Source organism: Chiloscyllium plagiosum, unplaced genomic scaffold (assembly GCF_037043375.1).
Source record: "Chiloscyllium plagiosum isolate Xiang-an unplaced genomic scaffold, Cpla_swu_hap1 HiC_scaffold_5, whole genome shotgun sequence".
Lineage (NCBI taxonomy): Eukaryota > Metazoa > Chordata > Chondrichthyes > Orectolobiformes > Hemiscylliidae > Chiloscyllium > Chiloscyllium plagiosum.
Genome location: NW_028270143.1, coordinates 107,073,430 through 107,087,382, shown reverse-complemented (window position 1 = coordinate 107,087,382; position 13,953 = coordinate 107,073,430). Strand labels below are relative to the sequence as shown.

General features: G+C 41.2%; 1 protein-coding gene across 1 annotated transcript in view; it reads right to left on the bottom strand.

The window, feature by feature from the left end:
• vipr2 (vasoactive intestinal peptide receptor 2) overlaps positions 1-13,953 on the bottom strand; it is a 126,719-nt gene that overhangs the window by 54,715 nt on the left and 58,051 nt on the right. Inside the window, exon 5 of the mRNA XM_043690682.2 lies at positions 1,376-1,473. Coding sequence (XP_043546617.1) covers positions 1,376-1,473 — 98 coding nt within the window. The remainder of the gene's footprint in view (positions 1-1,375; positions 1,474-13,953) is intronic.

Here is a 13,953-nt window from a genome sequence, read left to right as displayed (position 1 = left end):
GCCCTGGACTGGCGAGGACACAGTGGTGTCAGACATCGGAGTCTTTGTCCAAATGCACAAGGAGAGATAGGACCTGTGAACATGGATGTGAGGCAGAATGGCCCTCATTGCTCCAGAAACTGCAGTCTCACGGGCTGCTGGAAGGTGAAAACAGCACCTCAATCCCCCATTCAGCTTCAGGACCAAAGCCATGGGGAATAGGGAACCTGCAAACACTCCAGGTGCCTCTTCCTCATGAGGAGACAGGGCAATGTTAAGAAGATCCCAGTCGGAGGAGAAACCACACGCAAGCCCCTCAGAAGCCTCCACTCAGGACACTCTAAAGACAGTCTTGACCTCCACCTCCACCTTGCCTGAACCTCTCTAATGGGGTGGGGCTCTAAGACTACTTAACAGCAATTATACGCCTCATACAATCCTGAACCACACTTCCACCACAGTCTAGCGTATCACTGAATCTTATATAACTAGAGCATGGAAGGAGGCCTTTTGACCTATTGTACATGTGCTACCCAACAGGTAGCCATCCAGCCTCATCCCACTTCCTGGTTTTGAGTAGTTTCACATTGTCAGCTACATCTCTTCAGGTTTATATCCATGTACTCCTTGAGCGTTATGAGGATTTTGAACGCTATCTTGTATAATAGCCATACATTCCACATGCATCTGGCACATATCTAAGCATTTATCTTTTGAGATGCTAGACATGGGAATGTTGGTTTTTCCTATTCAGTCTAATTATAGCTTCTCATTTCCTTACAGTTTTCTAATAAAATGAAAAAAAAAGCAACCTTTGTCTGAAGTCAGGACATTAAAGCTTTTGGCATTGAGTTGCCAATGGTCTTATGGTCGGCATCTCTTACCTGTTGACAATGAATGGCCAACTAATCTGACCTATACTTACAATGTTCTTGGAATCATTTAAAATTATTCAAAGTATGGATGCACCTTCTTACATGCTGGACCTAAAAAATGTTGAGACGCAGCAGGAAATTGTATATGAAGCAGTCAGTAGTGTTTCAGTGTAAATGTCAATAAGCTGAAAAGGCCAATTGATTCACCAAGCAAGACTCCATCAGCCATATATACCGGCCTCTATCCATCTCCACCCGAACCATGAAAGACAATCACAGTGAATGTAAAGATCAAGTACAAAGAGAAATTGATGGAGAAACTCAGCAAGTCTGGCAGCACCTGGGGAGAAGAAGCAAAGTCAATGTTTTGAGTCCTTTTCCCCTTTCGAGGAAAAGTCATATCAGACTCGAAATACTGACTTTGTTCCACTCTCCACAGCTGCTGCCAGCACTTGCTGTTTTTTATTCAGATTTCTAGCGTCTGAGGTACTTCTGCTTTTATTTATATTATTGTTTCTCACCTAAAGAAGCAAAGCATCGCTGATCCAGTCGTGAGAGCAACTAAGGAGATACTGTGTCCCAGCGTATAAATAGCCTTCACCACCACGAAAAAGGCAACCTTGGAGACAACATAACATAGCAGTTAGCCAAACAAACTAGCATCAATTACTCTGCACAGACAACAAAAGTAATTCAGTAGAATTCAACACCAGATACTCTAATCTTACCCTGAGATTATGTGCAAAATGACCAGTTCCCACTGCTGCAACTGTCCGTTTGATCTCAATGCAACATCATTACTAGGTTTACTTAGCCCTATTGTACATCAAAACATTGAATGTAAACCAACTTGTTTTTCTTGTGTCACTGAATCACTTCAAATCGTCTCCACACTGCTCCTTCTATTGAAGCCAAGGATTTCCATTTTGCAGCCTAAGGGCTGGCAACTTAACTGGTGACTGCCAGTCACACAGCGTTAATATGCTCCAGGCATACCCCACTGTATGATTGCCATCAAGCTGGGAGATTAACTCTGTTTCAGTACAAAGTGCAGGAGGACAGGCCAGGAGCAAAGGCTGAAAATAAGATGACAATCCAGTGAAGCTACACACAGGACAGAGCGAACTTACCCCACAATCACCTGATTGGACCTAAACTCTGCAGTTCTGCCACATCCAGCCGTGAACGATTGTCGACATCTAACAGGAAGAGGAGGAGGCTGTAGAGTATTCCCATACTCAACAATGGAGGAATGCAAAGTTGGGGAATTTGTATTTATCTTTAGCCAGCAGAGTGGATGATCTGTCTCAGCCTGAATTCCCAACATCACCGATCCAGTCTTCAGTCATTGCAATTCACTCCATATCAAGACATTCACAGACTAAAAGCAGCTTTTCAAAAGAAGACTACTGACCTAATATGGCTGCTGTGCTCAACTGTCAAGCCTGGGCAACGCAGACCAAATATAAAAAACTAACTGTATCAGAATTACCATTTTAATTAAGAAGTACTGAAGCTTCAAGAAATATGCATCACTTCTTTTACTCACATTTGCATTGTAAGTTCACATATTGAGAGATGAAAGAATGTCTACAACTATCCCATTTGGAATGACACAGATATCAAAATCTGCTCAGAAACTGAATGCAAACACCTGCCTTAGAGCAATAACAGAGAGAAAGCAACATGGACTGATACCACCAAGGGTACTGAAAGCTCTTCTCTCTCTCTCTCTCTCTCGCTTGATCTCTTTCTTTTATTCAATTTTAAAAAGAAGTGAGGGTGGGCGGCTATACCGATGGGAAGGTAAAGGCAATTACAGTTTAAAATTCTAGGGCCCTTCAGTTTTGAGAGTGACATCTGACTCTGAACAGTGTAACTGATCTCTCATTTCCTCAGAACTGGCAAGGTTTACAGCTAACCTTGTTTCCTAAGTTGATGGTGATGTTACTTTTTTTGATAGCACTGGTTTTTTGCTACTTCTGAGGCAACAGGAGAACAGTTAAACTGTTGGGAGTCAGATTTCACTCTCAAAACTGAAGGACACTAAAATTTTAAACTGTAATTGCCTTTACCTTCCTGATGTATAGCCACCCACCCTCACTTTTTAAAACTTTCTTAACTGTTACAAGTGATGTCACATTTGTTATTGTTTTGGGTTTAATAAATGATAAAACTCCACTTCTTTTCATTCAAGAAAACCTTGTGTTTAACTTATATACACATTATCAATTTTGGAAGTTGGACCTCAATATAGTGATAGATGAATATTGATTACTTTTGCGGAGGGTTCCCTTTATAGAAAAGGTCACGCAGTCCTACCAGAATGGTAATCTTATTCAATATGTGTTAAGGCAGCAAATGACTGAAATCAAGGATTTTGGAAATTGCCAAATTGTTAATGGAAAAAAATGTTTATATTGTGTGGTTTATGACACGTAAAGATATATGGCCATGAACTTTGTATTCAGCTCATAAGAATGCTCTGTTTTCAGGTCAGTTCAGAAAACATTAAATGGTAGTCAGAAGCATGTACTGTTACGACACGGGGGTAAACTCCCCCGCTTAATGTAAACCAGCAACACAGAAGAGATTTATCCCATGCAGTAATCTGTGAAAATTCAAGGACAACTTTAAGAAATAAAGTTGTCAATTTTTACTTTAAGTATAACAGAGAATGTTGAACTAATAACTATTTACAACTCTTTCCTCTAACCTGTCGTTTACCTTCCCCTTCTACCATATTTGTCCAATAAAACCCCCAAGATTTACAAAACAAAACTTCTTATCTCAAAACCAGGCAGTTTTCAGTTTTCTCTGTATTCCTGTCTTCTTTTCTTCTTCTTGGGGATTCACAGGTTACTGATCGATAAAGGTACCTTTTGAGAGAGCTGTTTTTTAGGCAGTCTACATGCTGGTAGATTGGCAGTTCTCCCCTCAACTGTTCAATTTTCCCCTGTCTTATACTCCCAAAGCATTAGATTGTGTCATTGGCGTTTAAGATTGTCAATTCAAACTGGACTGAAGTTTGGTATTTTTCGGGGTATAATTTAAACTGATTGGCTTAATTTGAATCTGTTTTGTCTCCATGCAACCAGCTGCTCTAGTTACCCCAGTAGCTGGAGCACATGTTACATTATATCTTATTGAGAACACTTGGTGCTGTCACTACTATCCTTTAACTCTCTAAAAGGTACAGTACACCCACATCTTCATAACACCTCCCCTATTAAGAAAAATTAAACCATTGTAATGAAAAGATGGCTTCATTTCTTTTTCTATTTTTAAGCAAATTAGCGTAACATGCTGATAACTTTAATATAAGTTCACCTTAACTTATTCCCATATACTTGTATATATATAAAGCATTAAATAAATACAAATCTCATCTAAACTCTATCAGTTAAATCTGCGATAACACATCTGCGATTACATTCTTATGACCCACAACATGTAGGATTTGTAAATTAAATGTCTGCAGCATAAGACTCCAAAGAAATAGTCTCATATTCTTGTCTTTCAAGCATTCTCAATATGTAAGTGGATTGTGATCCGTGTGCACAACCATCTCCGACACATTGTGACATACACGTTAAAATGTTGTACGGCCAGTATCAAACTCAAACATTCTTTTTCAATTCTGGAGTATTTCCTCTGGGGAATGTTGATCTTTTTTGCAAAGTAACCAACTGGCAGTTCATTCCCATCCTCATCTTCCCGTAGGGGTATAGCTCCAACTCCTATGTCACTAGCATCAATGGTGACTTTAAAAGGTTTTGAAAAGTTTGATGCAGCTAAAACTGCTTTGGTGGTTAATATTGCTTTCAAATGGTCGAATGCATTGTTCTGTCCACTGAAACTTTGTGATCTTCTTCAGCAAATTGGTTAACGGTGCTACTATACTGCTGTAGTTTGGAACAAATTTCCAATAGAATCTGCTGAGTCCTAAGAATCAAAGCACCTCTTTCTTCAAGATTGGTCGTGGAAATTCCTCGATGGTCTTCGTCTTTACCTTCCATGGAGTCAACCTTCTGGAACTGATGTTATGTCCCAAGAATGTCACCTCTGCAAGAGTTTTATTTAAGTTTATCACCAGTTTCGCTTCTCATAGTCATTCAAAGTGCTCTGCCAACTGTACCATGTGATCTTTACAGGACATACTAAAGATCACTCGATCATCCAAATAGACTGTACAGCTTGTTAACCCAGCTACAACTCTGTTCATGAATCTTTGGAATATTGCAAGTGCATTCTTCATTCCAAAGGGCATCACTTTAAACTGATATAGCCCACTTGGGGTTACAAACACAGAAATCATTTCGCCATCTCTGATAAAGGTACCTGCCAGTAACCACAACTTGATGTTTAACTGGCTTGTCCAACTTTCTCGATACAGTCCTCCAATCTAGGAATTGGATATGAGTCCGATTTTGTAATGGCATTGACCTTCCAATAATCCACGCAGAATTGTTGAGTCCTGTACGGTTTGGGAATTAAGACAATCGGCGAACTCCACTCGCTCTGGCTTGGTTCGACGATGTCCTGGTTGAGCATGGCCTCCTCCACCTCCACATAGACCTGTCTGGCTTTGAAAGGATTAAGCCGACAGGACTGTCGGTTTATCACAATAGTATTCCTAACATCTACTTCATGTACAATAGCATTACTCCTCCCTAACTGATTCTTACATATGTCCTTATACTACAGTGACAAATCTTTTAATTGCATTCTATGCTCCTGAGACAGATCACTTACGAACCATCTCACTCCTCCAGGACTTCTTCATCTTTAATCTATTTTGAGGCACATAAAAATCCATATCATCTGGATTTGATTCTTCACTCTGCAGGGCAGTAAGTAACACCTGTTTCTCCACTTCTTTCCCTCTAGTATAATATGGTTTCAACATGTTCACATGATATACCCGATACCTTTTGATACCTTTTTCTTCTATCTGGCTTCTTTACTAGATAGTTACTCAACTTTTTCTCAATTTGATCGGGACTATTAAATCTGGCTTTGAAGGGATCTCCTATCACTGGTAACAGTACTAACATATTATCCTCTCGGGGCTTTTATCTGCCACCTGCTTCATTCTATACTGTGTCCTCTTTAGATGCTGTTTAGCTAACTCACCTACACTATTTAATCTCTCCCTCACCTCCAATACAGAATCCAAGTGTGAGATCTCCAACTTTGGTCCTGTCAATTTTTCTTTCATTAATTTCAAAGGGCCTCTCACTTCATGACTGAATATTAACTTGGAGGGAGTGAACTGCGTAGATTTGTTTGGGGCATCTCTAAGGGCAAACAATACAAATGGGATACCTTTATCCCAATCATTTGGCTAATCCTGACTGTATACTCTCAACATGGTCTTCAAAGTCTGATGCCACCTTGCTAAACCTCCCTGGGATTCAGGATGACATGCACTGGATTTAAAGTGCTGTAATCTAACCTATCCATAACCTCCTTAAACAATCCAGCAGTAAAATTTGACCCTTGGTCCGACTGAATCTGTCTGGGTAGCCCATACTGTGTGAAGAAAGCTACTAACTCCTCTATTACCTTTTTTTGCCTTGAAACTCTGTTATAGAATTGCCTCTGGAAATCTGGTAGACACATCCATTATGATTAACAAGTACTGGTTCCCACTTTTAGTTCTCGGGAGGGGACCTATACAATGAATTATAACCCGCATGAAAGGTTCTTCAAATGCGGGAGTTGGCAACAAAAGTACTGGTTTTATTATCGCCTGTGGGTTACCTGCCATTAGGCATGCATGACAAGTCCAGCAAATGTTAACCACATCCTTGTGCCTTCCAGGCCAGTAAAAATGTTTTTGTACCTTAGTCTGAGTCTTTCGTACCCCTAGGTGACCTCCTACTGGTAGTTCATGTGCTACACAACACCTCCTGTCTGTATGCTCCCGGTAACACAATCTGGTGCACTTCGGCCCATTTCTCCTCTGTTGTCTTGTCTTGCTGTTGCAAGTCCCTTAGCCTTTCAGGACAAAACACTTCTGTCTGACCCTCTGCCTGTTCAGGGTTTTACTGCACCATTACGTCAAGCAGGGTGTCCGCTAATTAAACCTCAACTCCTTCATCTTTCTCTTTACTTTTCGCTTTGTGCTGTGACTTATGATAGTAGGATCTGGGTACCACACTGTCTGGGAAAATACCAGGATATTTCTGTTTTAACTCCTCAATTTCTTGGTCTTCCTCGGGCTTCTCCACAACAAGGGGTGTCACTCTCACCTTGAATCCTGTCAAATCATTCCCAAGAATTAACTGAATTCCTGGAACTGACACGCTGTCAATCACTCCCACTCTAACATCCCCGGTCTTTTGTTGGCACTCCAACCAGTTCTTACATAGGGGAGCGCTAAATTTCTGTCCATCTATCCCATAAATTATCACAGTGTCGGATAACAGATCAGAAAGAGTGCATTTTCACTCATCTTTATTATCAGCGGCTGGTTAGATCCTGCATCTCTCAAAAGTATAACTTCTTGTCCTTCTCTCCCTGGTCTTTCTGAGTAAACTTTACCCACAGAGGCGAATTCTTTGTGGAGATTAGGCACTAACTCCATACCCAGCCCCTGCCTAGGCTGTGCACTCTCCTGCAGCTCCTCGGCTCTTCTTGGGGTGTCCTTTACTACCTTCAGTAATGCCACTGGCTTAGCTTCTTTTACCACATCTTTTCCCACAGCACCTTTCTTTAACAACCAGCACCGTGACTTTACCTGTCCCAATTTACCACAGTGGAAACACCTTTTCCCAGTGCCCTCCTGAAATCATCGGCACTGTAATTTTTTCCCACTTCATTACAGTCAAAACTCCGAAGGCCTTTCACCTCCTGTCCACCCTCTTGGGCTTCTATTTTATCCTGTGGTAGATTCTTACCAGTGCTCTCTACTCTTCGTTTAGTAAAGTAGGATCACCCCTTCTCTCAACTTCTATTCCTCACAGGACGAAATTCTGGGTGGAAACTTGTCTTATGCATCAAAATATATTCATCGGCTAATTCTGCTGCCCTTCTCACTTCCTGAACTTTCTGATCCTCCACGTAAATTCTTACCATTTCTGGAAGCGAGTTTTCAAACTTCTCCAGCAGAATAATCTCTCTTAGAGCCTTAAATGTCTTATGTATTTTCAAATCATGCACCCATGTATCAAAATGACTACTTTTAATTCTTTCGAACCCAACATAAGTCTGTCCTGGTTCCTTCTTTGTGTTACCGAACCACCGTCTATATGCTTCTGGTACCAATTCATAAGCACTTAAAATAGCCTGTTTAACCACTTCATAATCTCTTGACACCTCACCTGACAGTGCAGCAAATACCTCACTAGCTCTGCCAACTCGTTTAGTCTGAATTAACATTACCCATAAATCCTTGGACCACTCCATCTGCCAAGCCAATTTTTCAAATGAAATAAAGAAGGCTTCAATATCTTTCTCATGTAATCTCCATCCTATTAACTTGACTTTGCTGATTAATTCACAAGTTCTCAAGTTCAAATTCTTTCTCTTTTTGCTCAGCTAAGAACTTTCTCTCTTTTTCCTCTCTCTCTTCTCTCTCTCTTCCTTTCTTCTCTCTCTCTTTGCTCAGCCAAGAACCTTCTCTGTCTCTCTTTTTCCCCCCTCTTTCTCTCCTCTCTCTTTCTCTTTCTCTCTCCCTCTTTGTTTATCTTCTAAATCCATTTTCCTCAGTTGTAATTTAACTTTTTCTACCTCAACTGCATTTTTCTGTTTCCCTGATACACCTAAGTGTTTGAGTAATTCCCTTACAATTTCTGCTTTACTTTTGTCCTTGGTTAAACCCAAATCTAACTTATTTACTAATTCTAAAAGTATGGCCTTTTTCTTTCCTTCTAAACTTTCTTGGCAAATTTGAGAATCATCTTCAAATCCCAGAACCTCTTTAGCAATTTGAAGAGCCATTTCTCTCACTTTTAATTTAATCAACCACGTCACTGAAATTAAACAAATTGCCACACCTATTGTATATAGGTTTGCTCACTGAGCTGAAAGGTTCATCTCCAGACATTTCATTACCTTACTAGGTAACATCTTCAGTGGACCTCATGCAAAGCAATGCTGAAAATTCCTGCTTTTTATTTATATGTTTGTGTTTCTTTGGATTGGTGATGTAATTTCCTGTGGTGATGTTATTTCCTTTGGTGAAGTCACTTCCTGTTCCTTTTCTCATGGGGTGGTAGATGGGGTCTAACTCGATGTGTTTGTTGGTAGAGTATCGGTTGGAATGTCATGCTTCTACGAATTCTCGTGCATGTCTTTGTTTGGCTTGTCCTAGGATGGATGTATTATCCAAGTCGAAGTGGTGTCCTTCCTCATCCGTATGTGAGGATACTAGTGAGAGAGGGTCATGTCCTTTTGTGGCTAGTTGGTGTTCATGTATCCTGGTGGCTAGTTTTCTGCCTGTTTGTCCAATGTAACGGTTGTTACAGTCCTTGTCACACCTATATTTTATTGAAAGATCTAGGGCACTAACCTGTAAGTGTTTAAATCTGCTGGGAGTTTTCGTACCCCCAAATCTATTAAATCTGTCTAAAACAGTTCAAATCACAGACCTGAGCCCCCAAACTGTTATGACATGGGGTAAACTTTCCTGCTTAATGCAAACCAGCAACACAGAAAAGATATATACCGTGCAGTAATCTGTGAAAATTCGAGAGGCCAAGAACAATTTAAAGTAAAAATAAACAACTCTATTTCTTAAAGTATAACAGAGAATGATTAACTAACAACTTTTTACAACTCTTTCTTCGAACCTAACTTTTATCTTCCCTTTCTACCATACTCGTCCAATAAAACCACCGATTAAGATTCACAGAACAAAACTTTTTATCTCAAAACCAGACAACTTTCTGTTTTCTCTGTATTCCTGTCTTCTTTTCTTCTTGGGGATTCTGCTTCACAGGTTACTGATCGATAAGGGACTTTTGAGAGAGGTATTTTTTCAGGCAGTCTTTACATGTTAGTGGCTTGGCAGTTCTCCTCCCAACTGTTCAATTTTCCCCGGTCTTATAACCCCAAAACATCAGATTTTGTCATTGGCTTTTAAGATTGTCAATATACTAAATTCAAACTGGACTTGAGTTTGGTATTTTTCGGGTTATAATTTAAACTGATTGGCCTAATTCAAATCTGTTTTGTTGTTTCCAGGCAGCTACCCTAACTACCCCAGTAGCAAGAGTACATGTTACATTGTATCTTACTGAGAATACTTGGTGCTGTCACTGCTAGCTTTTAACTCTCTTAAAGGTACAGTACACCCACATCTTCATAATAGTACTGTTTCTCTCCTTGAAAGGAGATTTTCAAGGTAGTTCAGGGAACCAGTCATCCCGGCATAAGAGGTTAATTTGTACATACTCCCAAACCAGGAGAGTTTGCTTAAGAAACTAGAGGATATTAATAGTGTTATGAATAGTGAGAAAGCTTGTCAAATGATACAGTAGGATATAGATAATTTGGAAAGTTTGGTGGAAAAGTGGCAAATGGAGTTTAATCTAAATATTGCGTGCAATTCTGGTCTCCTTCCTATCGGGAAGATGTTGTGATACTTGAAAGGGTTCAGAAAAGATATACAAGGATGTTGCCAGGGTTTGAAGATTTGAGCTATAGGGAGAGGCTGAACAGGCTGGGGCTGTTTTCCCTGGAGCGTCAGAGGCTGAGGGGTGACCTTATAGAGGTTTACAAAATTATGAGGGGCATGGGTAGGATGAATAGACAAAGTTTTTTCTCTGGTGTCGGGGAGTCCAGAACTAGAGGACATAGGTTTAGGGTGAGAGGGGAAAGATATAAAAGAGAGCTAAGGGGCAACGTCTTCACACAGAGGGTGGTATGTGTATGGAATGAGCTGCAAGAGGAAGTGGTGGAGGCTGATACAATTGCAACATTTAAGAGGCACTTGGATGGGTATATGAATAGGAAGGGTTTGGAGGGATATGGGCTGGGTGCTGACAGGTGGGACTAGATTGGGTTGGGATATCTAGTCAGCATGGACGGTTTGGACCGAAGGGTCTGTTTCCATCCTGTACATCTCTATGACTCAATGGACAAGTGTGAGGTGGTGCATTTTGGGAGGTCAAATGTAAAAGTAAAGTATTCAATAAGTGGCAGTATTCATAGGAGCATTGGGGTCCAAGCCCACATCTTCCTGAAAGCAGCAACACAGGTGGATAAAGTGGTAAAGAAGGCAAACGGCATGCTTGCCTTCATCAGTCAAGCTGAAAATGTGTTGCAGGAAAAGCGCAGCAGGTCAGGCAGCATCCAGGGAACAGGAGAATCGACGTTTCGAACATAAGCCCTTCTTCCTGAAGAAGGGCTTATGCTCGAAACGTCGATTCTCCTGTTCCCTGGATGCTGCCTGACCTGCTGCGCTTTTCCAGCAACACATTTTCAGCTCTGATCTCCAGCATCTGCAGACCTCACTTTCTCCTTCATCAGTCAAGCACTGAGTAAAGACGCTGGCAAGTCATTTTGCAGCCGTATAAAAACATTTGTTAGGCCACCTTTGGAGTATTGTGTGCAGTTCTGTTTGCCACACTAGAAGAAGTTGTGGAAGCTCTGGAGAGGATACTAACGAGGTTTACCAGGATGTTGCCTGGATTGGAGTGTATTAGCTACAAGGAGAGATTGGAGAAACTTGGGTTGCTTTTGCTAGAGTGCCAGAGGCTGAAGGGCGACATGAAAGACGTACAAACAATTGTGAGGTGTATGGATAGGGTGGATAGTCAGAGTCTCTTTCCCAGACTGGAAATGTCAAATACCAAGAGACCATAGGTTTAAGGATGAAAGGTTAAAGGCGATGTGTGAGGCAAGTTCTTTACACAGAAGGTGGTAATTGCCTAGAACGTGCTGCCAGGGGAGGTAGTAGGAAGGAGATATGATAGCAATGTTTAAGTGGCATTTTGACAGATATATGAACAGGTAGGGATTAGAGGAATTAGGACCATGTGCAGGCAACTGGGATTAGTTTATAATGAATCATGGTGGGCTGAAGGGCCTGCTCCTGGGCTATATTGTTCTATGTTCTGATAGAACTGAGAAAACCTAGACTCTTCAAGTTACAGAAGAGTTCAAGTTGGCAGATTGAGAATTGGCTCCACAGTTGAATGCCCAGTAACTGTTAGGAGTCAATTAAACAGAACTCTTGACTTGAGTCCCGGTAATGGATGGTGTCACGAAACAGGTTGGAACTGCGTATTTCTGTGATTTTAGAGATTTTTCTTACACCCTCTGCGTTTAGATAGCTTATTTGTTTATTTACTTCTTCTGTTCTATTGTTAGAGAAAATCTGTATCCTTGTGTGAATATGTCACACAGAGGAACTACAGTATTAACTAACTCAGATCAAGCCAGGTATTCTGCTCGAATCTGAATTGTGGAGGAGCCCAAAGTTTGGAATCAGCTCTCCTTTACTTTGTTGAAAAGTGCGGTGGTGGAAAAGCACAGCAGGTCAGGCAGCATCCGAAGAACAGGAGAGTTGATGTTTCAGGCATAAGCCCTTCATCAGGAATGTGTCCTGATGAAGAGATTACGCCCGAAATGTCGACTCTCCTGCTCCTTGGTTGCTGACTGACCTGCAGTGCTTTTCCCCCACCACACTTTTCGACTCTGATCTCGAACAAAGAACAAAGAAAATTTACAGCCCAGGAACAGGCCCTTTGGCCCTCCAAGCCTGAGCTGATCCAAATCCACTGTCTAAATCTGTCGGTCAATTCCTTAGCATTTGTATCCCTCTACTCCCCACCTACTCATGCATTTATCCAGATGCATCTTAAATGAATCTTCTGTGCCTGCTTCTACCAGCTCTGCTAGCAATGTGTTCCAAACGCCTACCACCCTCTGTGTGAAGTACTTACCGCGTGTATCCCCCTTAAACTTTCCACCTCTCACCTTGAAAGCGTGACCTTTCATTATTAAATCCTTCACCCTGGGAAAAAGCTTGTCTCTATTCACCCTGTCTACACCTTTCATGATTTTGTAAACCTCAGTCAGGTCCTCCCTCAATCTCCCTTTTTCTAGTGAAAATAAACCTAACCTACTCAACCTCTCTTCATAGCTAGTACCTTCCATACCAGGAAGGTAAACCTTCTCTGCACCGTCTCCAAAGCATCCACATCCTTTTGGTAATGTGGCGACCAGAACTGTACACAGTATTCTAAATGCGGCCGAACCAACGTCTTGTACAATTTTAACATGACTTGCCAGCTCTTATACTCAATACCCCATCCAATGAAGGCAAGCATACTATATGCCTTCTTGACCACTCTATCCACCATTGCAGCAACATTCAGGGTACAATGGACCTGCACTCCCAGATCTCTCTGCTCTATTTTGATCTATTTAATTAAGTTTTAATGAACCTGGGATCGGTGTGTTAAAAAAGTATTTGTTGTGATCAACCGAAAAGAAGTTAATAGAAGAGAGCCAAATACTTTACCTCAAATAATTGTAACACCACCATAAGGTCAGAAATGGGGGTGCTCATTACCGATTGCACAATGATCAGCATCAATTGTAGCAGAACCGACACTGAGGCAGTCCAAGTCCACACACAGCAAAATCTGGTCAATGTTCAGGCTTTGACGAATAAGTGGCAAATAGTATTTATGCCACACAAGTAACAATTCCATTTTAAAAAGACCAACCTGTTGACATTCAATGGTATGACCATAGTTGAATCTCCCACTATCAACATCTTCGGTGTTACCACTGACCAGAAACCTAACTGGACCAGACCCATTGATAACTACAGATGTGAAAAAAGCAGGTTAGAGGATAGAAATTCTGCAGTAACTTATTTCCTGACTCTACCAATCTTGCCCATTGTCTATAAGGCATGACAACAATATACTGAAATAGTCTCTGTTTGTCTGGATGGGTGGATTTGTAAACTTAAAGGAAAAGGCCAACTATAAAACAGCAATGCCTAAGTAGCAGAGGAAGAACATAAGAACACATGAATAGGGGCAGGAGTAGGCCATCAGGCCCACTGAACCTGCTCTGCCATTCAATAAGACCATGGCTGATCTATTCATGGACTCAACTCCACTTACCGGCC